The following is a 15,225-nucleotide window of genomic DNA, read 5'->3' as shown; positions in this document are numbered from 1 at the left end:
TTTACTATGAGATTTAAACTTGAGTCTCCATATCTTTGGTCTACACTCCTGCATTAGACTTCTTTCTTTAAACCTATACGTTACCTTTCCTGTTGTGTTAGAACATAGAACAGTACAGCACTGCACAGGCCATTTGGCCCACAATGTTGTGTCGATCTTGATGCCAATTTATACTAAACGTCCTCCTCCTGTGAATCATACATATCCCTTCATGTTCTTGTGTCTATCTAAAAGCTTCAAACTCCACCAAACTGCCTGCTTCCACTACTACCCCTGGTAACCCATTCCAGGCACCTTACCACTCTCTGTGTAAAAAACTTGCCTCTCACATCACATTTAAACTTCCCCCCTCTAACCTTAAAAGCATATCCTCTGGTGTTTAACATTTCTACCCTGGGGAAATGATTTAGACTGTCTATCCTATCTATGCCTCTCATAATTTAAAAAAACCTCTGTCAGGTCTCCCCTCAGCCTCCGATGCTCTAGGGAGAACAACCCAAGATTGTCCATCCTTTCCTTATAGCTCATACCCTCTAATCCAGGCACCATCCTCATAAATCTCTTCTGCACCTTTTCCAGTCTCCATATCCTTCATGTAATGGAGCGAACAGAACCGCACACAATACTCAAGTGCGGTCTGACTGAAGTTTAATATAGCTGCATCATGACTTCCTTACTCTTATACTCAACACCACTACCAATGAAGGCAAGCATTCCATATGCCTTCTTTACAACCTTATCCACTTGTGTAGCCACTTTCAGTGAACTATGGACCTGAACCCCAAAATCTTTCTGTACCTCAATGCCATTAAGGGGCCTAAGTTAACTGTATACTTCCTCCTTTTATTTGACCTACCAAAGTGTAACACCTCACACTTGCCTGGATTAAACTCTTAAACTCCATCTGCCACTTCTCTGCCCATATCTGTAACTGATCTATATCCCGCTGTATTCTTTGATAGTCCTTGGAGTTGATATCCACAACTCCACCAATCTTGGTGTCATTCACAAACTTGCTAATCCAATCATCTACATTTTCATCTAAGTCATTGATATACTTTATATCACAAACAACAGAGGTCCCAGCACCGATCCTTGCGGAGCACCACTGGTGACGGGCCTCCAGCCAGAATAACAGCCTTCCAACCCTGCTCTCTGTCTTCCATGGGCAAGCCAGTTCCAAATCCAAACTTGCAATTCACCATGGATCCCATGTACCTTTATCTTCTGAAGCAACCTACCATGACAGACCTTACCAAATGCCTTACTAAAATCCATGTAGAAAATGTCCACTGCCTTACCTTCATCGAGCACTTTTGTCACCTCCTCAAAAAATCCAGTTTGTAAGGCATGACCTGTCCCGCACAAAGCCATACTGACTGTGCCTAAGCAGGTCATGCCTTTCCAAATGTGCATAACTCGGATTATACTTTTTCTCTCTCTCAATCTTGCACTAGTGTCATTTATTTTTGTTGTTTATTTTTGTGCATGTGTAAGTTTTGTATAATTTATGTTGATTTAAGTTTATGTTAACTTATATTTGTCATGTTTGTAATGTACTGTGCTGCTGCTGTAAGAAGCTAATTTTCATGTCATTTATACCCTATGTATGTATGCCCATGACAACAATAAACTTCAAACTTGAAACTTAAATCCTATCCCTCAATATCCTCTCCAGTAGCTTCCCTACCACTGACATGAGGCTCACTGGCCTCTAATTGCCTGGATTATCCCCATTTCCCTTCTTGAACAAAGGCACAACATTTGCAACTCTCCAGTCCTCTGTTGCTAGTGAGGACTCAAAAATCCTTGTCAAAGCCCCAACAATCTCCTCACTTGTGTCTTTCAATATTCTGCGATATATGCCATCAGGCGCTGGGGACTTATCCTCCTTAATACTTTTCAGAAGACCCAGCACTACCTCCTCCTTAATCTCAAAATGTCCCAACACATTAGCATGCCCCTCTGTTTTCACTATCCTCTAATTCCTTCTCCTTGGTAAACACCGATGCAAAGTACTCATGTAGTAGCTCAGCCAAATGCTCTGACTCCAAGCACAAATTCCCTCCTTTATCCTTGAGTGGATCTACCCTCTTCTTGGTTATCCTCTTTTTCTTAATACAAGTATAAAATGCTTTGGGATTATCCTTGATCCTGCTCACCAAGGACATTTCATGGCCCCTCTTGGCCTTTCTAAATGCCTGCTTGAGCACTTTCCTGCTACCTTTATATTCTACAAGGGCCCAGTCTGATTTTAGCTTCCTAAACCCTACATATGCTTCCTTTTACTTCCTGACTAAATTTAGGACCTCTTGGGTCATCCAAGGTTCCCTTACCTTACCATCCCTGTCCTTACTCCTTACTGGAACTTTGTCAATCCTGAACTCTGATCAGCTGGTCTTTAAACAATTCCCACATGTCAAACACGGACTTGTCCGACGGCAGCTGCTCCCAGTCAACACCCCTTAGCTCCTGTCTTATCCTATCGTAATTTGCTCTCCCCCAATTTAGTACCTTCCCGCAAGATCCAATTTTGTCCTTACTCATAACTATCTTAAAGCGTAATGAGTTGTGGTCACTATTCCCAAAATGTTCACCCACTATCAGGTCTGTCACCTGGCCTGGCTCATTTCCCAAAACTAGGTCCAGTATGTTCTCTCTTTTAGTTGGACTCTGCACATGCTGTTTCAACAATCCCTTTTGCATGCACTGAAGAAATCGTGCCCCATCTAAGCTTCTTGTATTAAGGAAGTTCCAGTCAATACTGGGGAAGTTAAAGTCCCCCACAATGACAATCCTGTTGTTTCTGCATCTTTCCATAATCTGTCTACCTATCTGTTCCTCCATCTCTCAGTGGCTACTGGGGGGCCTATAATATAATTCCATCAGTGTAATTGCACCCATTTCTGAGCTCTACCCAAATTGCCGTTGTGGATATCCTCTCCAAGTACTGTGTGACATTTCCCCTTATCAGCAGTACAACCCTTCCACCTCCTTTACCCCCCTCTCTGTCACTTCTAAAACAATCACACCCGGGAATGGTGAGCTGCAAGTCCTGTCCATCACACAACCAGGTCTCTGTAATGGCAACAACATCATAATTCCATGTACTGATCCAGGCTCCAAGTTCATCCTCCTTACCCATAATACTCCTAGCACTGAAAAAAACACATTTCAGCCCATCAGACCCACCATGTTTTTTAGCCTGTCCCTTGCTTACCTCCCTTTCAGTCTTTCTTGTCCTGCTTTTTAAATGTTGGTAGTGAAAGGAATTTTTAAAGTGGGCTTCAATACAAGCTAGCTGTTTAGTCTTACTAAGTGGTATCAACTTCATTCATCTCAGAAATTCAGAGTAATCTATCCTCCAGTAATTTTTACCTCAAAGTTGATGGAAAGTAGCTACTCCCCACAGAATAGTCGATCTCTGACCTGCTCCCATACTCATATAAACCATTAATGTGATTGATCCAGTTCAGAATCAAGAAAAGAGGTCAGCCATTCAAGACCGAGATAAGAAGTTTTTTCACCAAGGATTGTAAACTTTGGAATTCTTTACCCAGGAGGACTGTAGAGACTCAGTTGCTGCATGTATTCAAGACAGAGAATGACAGATTTTTGAATATTAAGGGAGTCAAAGGATATGGGGTTTGTGTAGGAATGTGGCACTGAAGTAAAAGATCAGTCATAATCTTATTGGATGGAAGAACAGGAGCAAAGGGCTGAATAGCCTACTCCTGCTTCTGCTACTAATGTTCTAAGAAACAGAGTTAATATGTCAGGTCAATGATCTTTCGTCATCACTCTTGAATTGTTAACTGTATCTCTCTGCACAGATACTACTTGACCTGCTGAGCAACTTCAGCATATTCTGTTTGTATTTTAAGTTTCCAGCATTTGTCTTCTTTTGCTTTCCAATGGCTTAATTACATATTTAAATACACTGCACACTTCACTTTACAAGGGGCCCCTTAAGACTACATTTATTCAAATGCTGCCATAATGTCAAATACTGTACCTCTCAAATCAATTCTTGAATTCAGGTCTTTTGTCTATGTTTGAACCAAGACAGTAATGAAACCTTGAGCAAAGTAGCTGTGATAGTACCTAAAATGAGCAGGTGAGTGAATATTACTCACTAGCACTGATGATATCCCCTTTCACTATTGCTTTGCTAAAGATGGAGATAGTAGGTTCTAACTTTTCAATTTAGAGGAACGGAGTTGACGACATATTACTCTGTTTCTATTGAGAAATTTCAGTCCAGTTTTTTTTTTCTTTTTTTTGTCTTTTTTTTGAAATTTTCTTTTTAGTTTGGTTTGTTATATTACTTACAATTTTTTATTGATTTGGGGATTTTTTTCCTTTTCTTTTATATACACAATAAATCTTTTTCTTTCCTTTATTTTATATTATATTCATCTACTAAGAGATCGTTAGATCTAAAGACTTTTTTTATATTTTATTATTCTTTATGATTATCTATGCCATGATTGTTCTCTTGACCTCTTTGTATTACATGTACAATCATCGATGTAATATATTAATCTGTATTAATTTGGAAACTAATAAAAAGATTGAAAAAGAAAAGAAAGGAAGATGGTAGGTTCATGGGCGGTAACTGGCCCAGCTGAATTGGTCCTGCTTTTTGTGGACATAACATCATGGTAGAATTACAGTGTTGTGGTTATAATGGAACCACTTCACAGAATTACAGCTAGGTTTCAGCAACTACACAGTCAGATAATAAAATTAAAATGATGATAAGCAGGATTCCCTTTAAACCCACACACTGACTGTTGAATATTACCTCTGGATTATGGGAGGCTGTGACCATTACACCAATGGTACGTGCAGTTTTCTTTGACCTTAGTACTGCTAGCAAGCCCATGCGATACATCACATGATCAAGTTGTTCTGCCTTTGCTCTGAATCCTGCAGTACCATATTCGAGAACCAGACCTACAGGTTTAGGATGCTGTCCAGCCATCTTCTCTATTTCTTCAAAATTAGCCATACCTGCATCAGAAAAGTTAAAGCACTGGATAAAAATTTGTAGAAATAGGAAAGGGAAAAGATCAAGAGTCTGTAACAAAACCACATATGGTGTTTAACTTCAAGGCCTCAGGTAACAACTCTTATTCTTTGCAAGAACTGTATGACTAAAATATAGAATAGTACAGCACAGGAAGACTTAATTAAACTAGTGATTAAATGCCCAACTAAAATAATCCCTTCTGTTGCACAATGTCCATATCTCTCCATCCTCTGCACGTTCAGGTGCCTATCTAAGAGCCTCTTAAATGCTTCTATCATAACTACCTCCACTACCACCCCTGGCAGTGCATACCAGGCACCTACCACTCTCTGTGTAAAAACAAAGCTTGCCCCGCACATCCCTTTTGAACTTACCCCTTCTCACCTTAAATGCATCCCCACTAGTATTAGACATTTCAACCCTGGTAAAAAGATAATGGCTGTCTACTCTATCTATGCCTCTCATAATCTTATAAACCCCTATCAGGTCACCCGTCAGCCTCTCCAAAGAAAACAACCCAAGTTTGTTCAACCTCTCTTATAGCACGTGCCCTCTCATCCAGGAAGCATCTTGGTAAACCTCTTCTTCACCCTCTCCAAAGCCTCCACATCCTTCCTATAGTGGGGCAACCAGAATTGAATGTAATACTCCAGATGCAGCCTAATCAGAGTTTGAGAAGCTACAGCACAACTTCCTGACTCTGGAACTCATTGCCTCGGCTAATAAAGGCAATCATGCTATATGTCTTCTTTACCACCCTATCAACCTGTGCAGCCACTTTTAAGTAGCCATGAACTTGGACCCCAAGATCATTCTGTACACTAATACTCTTAAGGGTACTGCCATTAACCGAGTACTGTCCCTTTACATTTGATCTCCCAAACTGCAACACCTCACATCTGGCTGGATTAAACTCCATCTGCCATTTCTCCACCCATATCTACAACTGATCTATATCCTAATGTATCCTTTGACAACCTTCTTCACTGTCTGCAAATCTCCCAATTTTGTGTCGACTGGCTGAGCTTAGTGGTCTTGTATGTAATTGTACCCCATCGAGGTCTATAAGAGCGTGAAAAGCAACTGATCTAGATCCTGCTGCATCCTTTGGCAATCTTCTACACTATCCACAACACCATTAATCTTTGTATCATCTGCAAACTTACTCACCCACCCATCCACATTTTCATCTAGGTCAGTTATACATATCACAAACATACCTCATGGACCTGTGGTCCCACTAATCACAGACCTCCAGCCAGAATAAGTCCCATCAACCACTACCCTCTGTCTTCTATGGGCAAGCCAATTCTGAATCCAGACAGCCAAGTCATCATGGATCTCATGCATCTTAATCTTCTGGATGTACCTACCATGAGGGACCTTGAAGACAACATCCACAGCTCTATCTTCATCAATCACCTTTGTCAACTCCTCCAAAAACTCAATCAAGTTAGAAAGACACGACTTGCCCTGCACAAAGCTCTATCGACTGTCCCTATTCAGGCCATGGTTTTCCAAATGGTCATCATCATATTCCTAAGAATCCTCCCCAGTAGCTTCCCTACCACTGACTTGAGACTAGGATTATCCCTATTTCCATTCTTGAATAACGGAACAACATTAGCTACTCGCCAGTCCTCTGGGACCTCGCCTGTAGTTAGAGAGGACACGAAAATCTTGGTCAAAACCCCAGCAATCTCATCTCCTTCCTCTCTCAATAACCTGGGGTATATCCCATCAGGCCCTGGGGATATCCACCTTAATATTCTTTAAGAGACCCAAAACTAGCTCCTTTATCTCAAAATGCCCGAGCATATTAGCACGCTCCACACTGATCTATCCTCCACATCCTTCTCTGCTGCTCAGCCTCCTCTCACCAAAGCCCCTGAACCAAAGCCTCAACACTTAAGATTCAACTATGGCACTTACAGCTCACACTCTCAAATTTGTCCCATCACTTCATACTCTTATAGATCTCAATGGTATACAATTACACACAAGACCACTAAGCTCAGCTAGTTGACATAAAATTGGGGGAGTTGCGGACAGTGAAGAAGGTTGTCAAAGGATACAGCAGGATGTAGATCCATTACAATATGGGCAGAAAAGTGACAGATGGCATTTAACTGGGCAAGTGTGAGGTTTGGCACTTTGGGAGGTCAAATGCAAGGGGAAAGTATACAGTACTCTTAACAGCATTGAGGTACAGAAGGACCTTAGGGTTCAAGTTCACAGCTCCCTGAAAATGGCAACATAAGTAGATAGATAAAGGTAGTGTATAGCATCCAGTATAAGAGTCGTGTTGCATAAAACTTTGATTAGGCCACACTTGGAGTATTGTGTGCAGTTCTGGTTACCCCATTACAGGAAGGATCTGGAGGCTTTGGAGAGGGTGCAGAAGAGGTTTACCAGGTTGTTGCCTGGATTAGAGGGTATTAACTATAAGGAGAGGTTGGACAAACTTGGATTGTATTCTCTGGAGCATCAGAGACTGAGGGGAGACCTGGAAGAAGTTTATAAGATTATGAGAGGCATAGATAGGATAGGCAGTCAAAATCTTTTTCCCAGGGTGAATATATTAAATACCAGAGGACACAGTTTTAAGCGGAGAGAGGGAAATTTTAAAGGAGATTTGAGGGGCAAGTTTTTTTGGGTTTTTTTTTGCAGAGTGGTAGGTGCCTGGATAGGTGCCTGAATGGTGGAGGAAGCAGATACAATAGTGGCGTTTATGAGGCTTTTAGATAGGCACATGTATATACAGGGAATGGAGGGATATAGATCATATGCAGGCAGAAGGGATTAGTTTAATTTGGCATCATATTCGGCACATTCATCGTGGGCCAAAGGACCTGTTCCTGTACTGTACTGTTCTACGTTCAGTCCACACTGTTCACCCAACATGTCTGAAATTGTCTGAATCCCAAGTACCTGTTTTATTTCCAAACATCTTTATTTTTTGCCTTAAGTACATGTTTTAAATCATATTTTCTCTTCTTTAATTATTCATTGCCTGCTTCAGTCAATAACTCTGCACAACAGGTTTCCCTTGCTCTCTGTTCTAAAGCCCAACTTAAATCTTGCAGATCATTTTAGATCCATCCATTAAGGAAATATTGAGGATACTGAAAGGATGGGATGTATATCCACAGATTTGTAAAGGTAGCAGGACAGGTCAGTAAGTGGTTGGGTACATGGGATGCTTTTCTTTTTTACACAAGGCAAAAAATAAGAGTAGGAAGGTTATGCTAGAAATTTGCATAGTACTAGTTAGTCAGATCTCCAGTAACTACACAGTTCTGGTTATATTACAGAAAAGGTGCAGAAGGATGCAGAAGAGCCTCACAAGGATGTTGCCAGGACTGGAAAATTTTAGCTGAAGAAATGTTGGTTAAGCTAGGCTATGTTCCTTAAAAGGGAAGTGGGTGAGAGACTTAGTATAGACTGTATAGAATTATGAAAGGGCCTAGATAAATAGGCAGCACCCATTTCCCTTGGCAGAGGGGTCAAAATCCAGGAAGCAAAGACTTAAGGAATGGATAGAATAATTGCAGAAATAAGGAAAAATGTTCTTATCCAGAAGTCTAACAGTTACTGTCTTAAAGGGTGGTAGAGGCAGAGACCCATATACATATATAAGTATTTGGATCTCTACTTGAAGACACATTACCACCAAGCTACAGACCTAGTACTGGAAGGCTTAAATATTCCTTTTATAAACAGCATCAACACTATGGGCCACAACTTCCAAGATTTTGTGGTAACCTGCTTCTATCTACACTGTCTCATTCCCTCCATTTTAAATATCTCCATCAAATCACTACTTGATTTCCTCTTTTGTGGCAAAATACGAGCCTGATTGAATTTTTTGAGGATGCGACTGAACACATCGATGAAGGGAGAGCAGTAGATGTAGTGTATATGGATTTCAGCAAAGCGTTTGATAAGGTACCCCATGCAAGGCTTATTGAGAAAGTAAGGAGGCATGGGAGCCAAGGGGGCATTGCAGTGTGGATTCAGAACTGGCTGGCCCACAGAAGGCAAAGAGTGGTTGTTGAAGGGTCATATTCTGCGTGGAGGTCGGTGACCAGTGGTGTACCTCAGGATCTGTACTGGGACCCTTGCTCTTTGTGATTTTTATAGACGACCTGGATGAGGAAGTGGAGGGGTGGGTCAGTAAGTTTGCAGATGACACAAAGGTTGGGGGTGTTGTGGATAGTGTGGAGGGCTGTCAGAGGTTACAGGGGGACATAGATAGGATGCAAAGTTGGGCTGAGAAGTAGCAGTTGCAGTTCAACCCAGATAAGTGTGAAGTAGTTCATTTTGGTAGGTCAAATATGATGGCAGAATAAAGTCTTAATGGTAGGACTCTTGGCAGTGTAGAGGATCAGAGGGATCTTGGGGTCCGAGTCCATGGGACGCTCAAAGCGGCTACGCAGGTCGACTCTGTAGTTAAGAAGGCATATGTCAGGGAACTGACTCAATTGAATCAACCCTTCATCAATTGGGGAATTGAATTTAGGAGCCAAGAGGTATTGTCCCTGGTCAGACCCCACTTGGAGTACTGTGCTCAATTCTGGTCACCTCACTACAAAAAGGATGTGGAAGCCATAGAAAGGGTGCAGAGGAGATTTACTAGGATGCTGCCTGGAATGCGGAGCATGCCTTATGAAAGTAGGTTGAGGGAACTCAGCCTTTTCTCCTTGGAGCGACGGAGGATGGGACGGACCTGACAGAGGTATATAAGATGATAAGAGGTATTGATCAGGTAGATAGTCAGAGGCTTTTCCCCCGGGCTGAAATGGTGGCCACAAGAGGACATAGGTTTAAGGTGCCGGGGAGTAGGTATAGAGGAGATGTCAGGGGTAAGTTTTTTTACCCAGAGTGGTGAGTGCATGGAATGGGCTGCCGGCAACGGTGGTGGAGGCAGATACAATAGGGTCTTTTAAGAAACTGTTAGATAGGTACATGGAGCTGAGAGAAATAGAGGGCTTTGGGTAAGCCTAGTAATTTCTAGGGTAGGGACATGTTCGGCACAGCTTTGTGGGCCGAAGGGCCTGAATTGTGCTGTAGTTTTTCTATGTTCTATGTTAAAATAAAACAAGTGTTCCAAGTCTTACTTTCTATTCTTACCTCCAGATATTAAGCCCCACCCAGTACACTTATGCTATACCATCTCTACAGTGTAAACATCTTTCCTAATAATGTGAAGCAAGACATCAATTTGAGTAGCCTGGTGAAATTAACATCTAGTTTTACCTTTCATGGTTTTACTAGATGAAGAACTATTCCTTCTTTCATATTACACAAGATCTGCAAAGCTTTGTTTTCCAACTATAGTGGCAAAAATTCATCTTAATAATGATGTTTATTTAATGGCTTTGAGTAAAGAATACAAGAGCTGAAAATTACAGTTGGAGCATTGGGCACAATTTTGGACTGCATAACTTTGGGATGATGTTGATGCAATAAAGAGTGTACAACATAAGATTTATACAAATTTACCAGGAAGCTGTCTGGTAATAAGGCACTTTACAGGATGATTGTTTCCTTGTATCAAAAATCTTAGTAATTTTAGTGTTAAGAGCTGTTTGAAACAACAAGATAATTTCAAGGTTTATATCTGAAATGTCCTCACAAATGAAAATCAAAGTCCTTTCCTATAAATTGTAAAACCTTTACATTTTATTTTTCCACATGGTGGGTAAAATGTAGAGAGTGATGAGATTTTTCAAGCAAAAGCCATGGATTTCTTTTCATCTTTCAGACTCTGTAAGTGAACCAAATACATACTTTCTGCAGCGGACATATCTGGATCAGTGAAAATGATCTGATTATTTCCACAAATGGTTATCACTGCAAAACAAAAATACAAACAGCCATTAAAATCTAAGCTTGGGCTGTCATTCAACAAGATGATGATTGATCTTTCAGTTCTGCACCATTTTCCTGCATTAATCCCACATCCCTTCATTCCCTTAATATCCAAAACTGCAATGATCCTTTTCTGCGGTATACCTGGCAATTGAGTCTCCACAGCTCTCATGCATAGAGAATTCCAAAAATTCACTACCAATGTAGATTGAAAAAAATCTCATCTCTGTTGTGAATGAGATGTGATCATGTGTTCCAAACACCCCAATCAGGGGAAATGTCATTCCCACATCTCCCCTATCAAAATCATCTTCGTTATTCTAAAATCTAGTGAATGCAGGTCCAGTCTACTTAATCTCTCCTCATAGGATAACCCTCATCCCAGAAAATCACACTGAGGAACTTCATTGCATTCCTTCCAAGGATAGTGATTTTGTGAAAACCCTAATTTCAACAGTGATTATTTTCTCCAATATGTAACCTCTCAAGAGTTTTTGGTGAAATTAATTCAGAACAACTGTAAATCAAACTAGTGGTTTAAATACATACTGATGCTATTACTCTAACAGCAGTTACTATGACATGCAACTCAATAAAGCTGCATCAAAAGTATTCTGCAGCATTGAACAAAATTCAACATATGAATATCATTAAATTGTACAATCACAGCCATTATTTTACTTAAAGCTTGCCTCAACACTATCTTGCTTAACATACAATAATGGAACATGAATTTGCACATTTCTTAAGTTGTGGAGCATCCTTAGTAGTTCTAGGCATTTCCTCACAAGTAAGAAACAATGATTGAGCTACAAATTCTATGTATTGTGATGAAGCAATTCCACTTGACCTATCCATTTTGGGATAGCCACAATTTGCCTACTTTTTCTCACAACACAAGACAGAAGAATCTTGAATCTCCACACTGGTGCCATCTCCCAACTGGACCAGCTGCAGACATAGGTGTGGGATCAGCCACTGCAAGTAGTTTAGATGTTGGAGAGCTAGATTTCGAATTTACTTTACGTAGTGCTGCATGCGAGGCATTGGACCAGTCCTTGCAGACCACTACCCCCACACCTGCCCTCGGGAACCAGTACCACACGCATCTTCATCCACGTTGCAGACGCCTGTGCAACTGGTTTAATTTAAATAGGAACGCCTTCCCGCGACGGGAAGACGGCAGCATCGACCCAGTCGCCAAACAACAGTGGGTGGAGCAGTTGGAGTCCACAGCCCCGGTCCCCACGGATCCGGAATCACTCCGGGTCCACAGCCCCGGTCCCCACGGATCCGGAATCACTCCGGGTCCACAGCCCCGGTCCCCACGGATCCGGAATCACTCCGGGTCCACAGCCCCGGTCCCCACGGATCCGGAATCACTCCGGGTCCACAGCCCCGGTCCCCACGGATCCGGAATCACTCCGGGTCCACAGCCCCGGTCCCCACGGATCCGGAATCACTCACTCACCGTCTGATTCCGCAGCTCAGCCCCACATCACCCATTACTGACGGTTACGGACGAGCTGCCGCACGCCTGCGCGCAACCGCCGCCGTGCGGCAGCCAATCAACTAGCGGCAGCCGCTCCGCCACGTTTCGCGCTGGGTACCCAGAAACCTCTCCTTCCACACCCTCCCAACCGCCGTCAGCCAGGTGCATGCGCACTACTTCCAGGGTGGTTGTTGGTGGCAGAAGGGGACTTTCTCAGGGACCTAATGCTGAGAAACACCATGGGTTTGTGTAGAGATGCCCTTAATGCTTTGTTTCCCTTCTAGAAGGATATATTCTGCATGTTGTGAAATTATCACTCTAAGGTTGGGCTGAGTAAGTTGGGAATGTTTAGACGTCAGCCAAGCAACACCTGTCCAGGTAGATGTGAGTTGTCAGGTTGACATGGGAAAGTGCCTGAGGCAGGGGCTTGGTGCTGCTAATGATTAAATGCGAGTCCATCATTGTGGGTTAAAATATGCCAAACACTCTGTTTAAATAATGGAAAAATATAATGTGAGCACTTACAGTTGTACTGAAAGGAGCGAAAAATAATCTGCTGGAAGTACTCAGCAGGTCAGGCAGCATCTGTGGAGGCAAGGGGATGATCGATGTTTCAGGTCAAGACAGTGCATTAGGACAGTCCCTTTGCCTCCACAGATTCCAGTATCTGTAATCTCTTGTGTCTCTGTGGAATGAAAGGGTTTTTTTAATTCCAATATCAACAATTTGGCTGAGGAGACAACATGAAACAAAGTGAAATTATGGGAAGTATTGAGGACGCAAAGAGGCCTCAAGTGGATATAGAAATATAGATAAGCTAAGTGACAGGTGGAAGATAATGTGGTAACATGAGGTGAAAATAGATTTGTGAGGAGGAAAGATTTAAAAGGGACCTGAGAGGCAACTTTCTCACACAGAGGGTGATGAGTATGGAACAAGCTGCCAGAGGAAGTGGTAGAGGTGGGTACAATTACAAAGCTTAAAAGGCATTTGGGCAGATACTTGGATAGAAAAGGTTTAGAGGGATATGGACCAAATGCAGGGAAATGGGACAAGCTCAGTGAGGCAACTAGGTCCTCACAAATGAGTTGGGCTGAAGGGCCTGTTTCCATGCTGTATAGCTCTATGACCCTTTGATTCTAAAATAAAAAAATATTGAAGGTGCTGGAAATATAAAACAAAACAGGTCAGACCATATCTGTGGGAAGAGATTTGACCTGAAAAGTAATTCCTGTAATTTTTTTAAAAATTTTATTTACAGCGTGGTAACAGGCCCTTCCGGCCCAATGAGTCCGCGCCGTCCATTTTAAACCCAAATTAACCTACCTGTACGTCTTTGCAATGTGGGAGGAAATTGGAGAACCCAGAGGAAACCCACGCAGACACGGGAGAACGTACAAACTCCTTACAGACAGCGACGGGAATCGAACCCTGATCGCTGGCGCTGTAATAGCATTGCGCTAACCGCTATGCTACCGTGCCGCCACAGTACTTATTATAGTAACGATTGGTTATCTGCTTTGGTTGGAGATCAGAAATGCTGTGTATTATTTAAGTGGTGAGAGACTGAAATGTTGATGTTCAAAGGGGCCCAGGTATCCATATACACAAATCACTGAAAGCTAATAGGCAGGTGCAAAAGACAAAAAGGAAGGCAAATGGTTTATTGGTCTTTATAGCAAGAGCATTTGGGTACAAGAGGTAGAATCTTTTACTACAATTATATAGGATATTAGAGAAACCACACCTGGTGTATTGTGTACAGTTTTAGTTCTCAGGAAGACTATATTTGCTATGGAGGTAGCGTAGTGAAGATTTACCAGTCTGGTTTCTGAAATGGTGGGTTTGTCCTATGAGGAGAGGTTGAGAAGGCTAGGCTAGTGTTTGGAAGAATGAGAGATATAAGGCTAAATACAAGAAGGTGCTAAACAATGGAATCACAGGGTCTTTGGCCTGAAATGTTAATTACTTCCCTTTCCACAGATGCTGCCTGACCTGCAGAGTGGTTCCAGCATTTTATATTTTTTATTTCCACTTTATATCATGTGCAGTTTTTTAAAAAATTCCATTTACCATGGAATCACATTATGTCCTAAAGTACTTTTGGGATATAGAACATAAAACAGTACAGCACAGGAACAGGCCCTTTGGCCCATGCTATTATGATGAGCTAATTAAACTAGTAATTAAATGCCTAATGAAACTAATCCCTTCTGTCTACACCATGTCCATATCCCTCCATTCTCTGCACATTCATGTGCTTGTCTAAGAGCTTCTTAAATGCCTGTATTATATTGGCCTTCAATACCTGGTAGTGCATTCCAGGCACCCACCGCTCTGTGTATATAAAAAAAACTAGGCCTCACATATCTCCTTTGAACTTGCCCCCTCTCACCTTAACTGCATGCCCTCTGGTATTAGACATCTTGACCCTGAGAAAAAGATACCGGCTGTCTCTATATGCCTCTCATCATCTTATGAACGTTTATCAGGTTTCCTCTCAGCCTCTGCCGCTCCAGAGAAAACAACCCAAGTTTGTCTAACCTCTACTCATAGCACATGCCCTCCTGCATGTGCTGAGGAGAGCATCCTGGTAAACCTCTTCTGCAAAGCCTCCACATCCTTCCTATAATGGGGTGACCAGAATTGAATGCAATGTTCTAGATGCAACCTAACTAGAGTTTTATAAAGCTGCAACATAACTTCTCGACTCTTGAACTCAGTGCCTTGACTAATAAGACAAGTATGCCATACATATTCTTTATCGCCCTAGCAACCTGTGCAGCCACTTTCAGCGAGTTGTGGACCTGGACCGCAAGATCCC

At 42.0% G+C, this 15,225-nt stretch overlaps 1 protein-coding gene across 1 annotated transcript in view; it reads right to left on the bottom strand.

Moving 5' to 3' along the window:
* Positions 1-12,511, bottom strand: part of pgm3 (phosphoglucomutase 3) — a 49,204-nt gene extending 36,693 nt beyond the window's left edge. Inside the window, exons 1-3 of the mRNA XM_052011967.1 lie at positions 12,381-12,511; positions 10,829-10,891; positions 4,808-5,016 (exon numbers count right to left, since the gene is read on the bottom strand). Of these exons, the coding sequence (XP_051867927.1) occupies positions 4,808-5,016; positions 10,829-10,844 (225 nt within the window). The 5' untranslated portion in view covers positions 10,845-10,891; positions 12,381-12,511. The remainder of the gene's footprint in view (positions 1-4,807; positions 5,017-10,828; positions 10,892-12,380) is intronic.
* Positions 12,512-15,225: the final 2,714 nt, after the last annotated feature.

Source organism: Pristis pectinata, chromosome 3, assembly GCF_009764475.1.
Source record: "Pristis pectinata isolate sPriPec2 chromosome 3, sPriPec2.1.pri, whole genome shotgun sequence".
Lineage (NCBI taxonomy): Eukaryota > Metazoa > Chordata > Chondrichthyes > Rhinopristiformes > Pristidae > Pristis > Pristis pectinata.
Note: the sequence above shows the minus strand (reverse complement) of the source record. Positions and strands in the feature narration are given on the sequence as shown.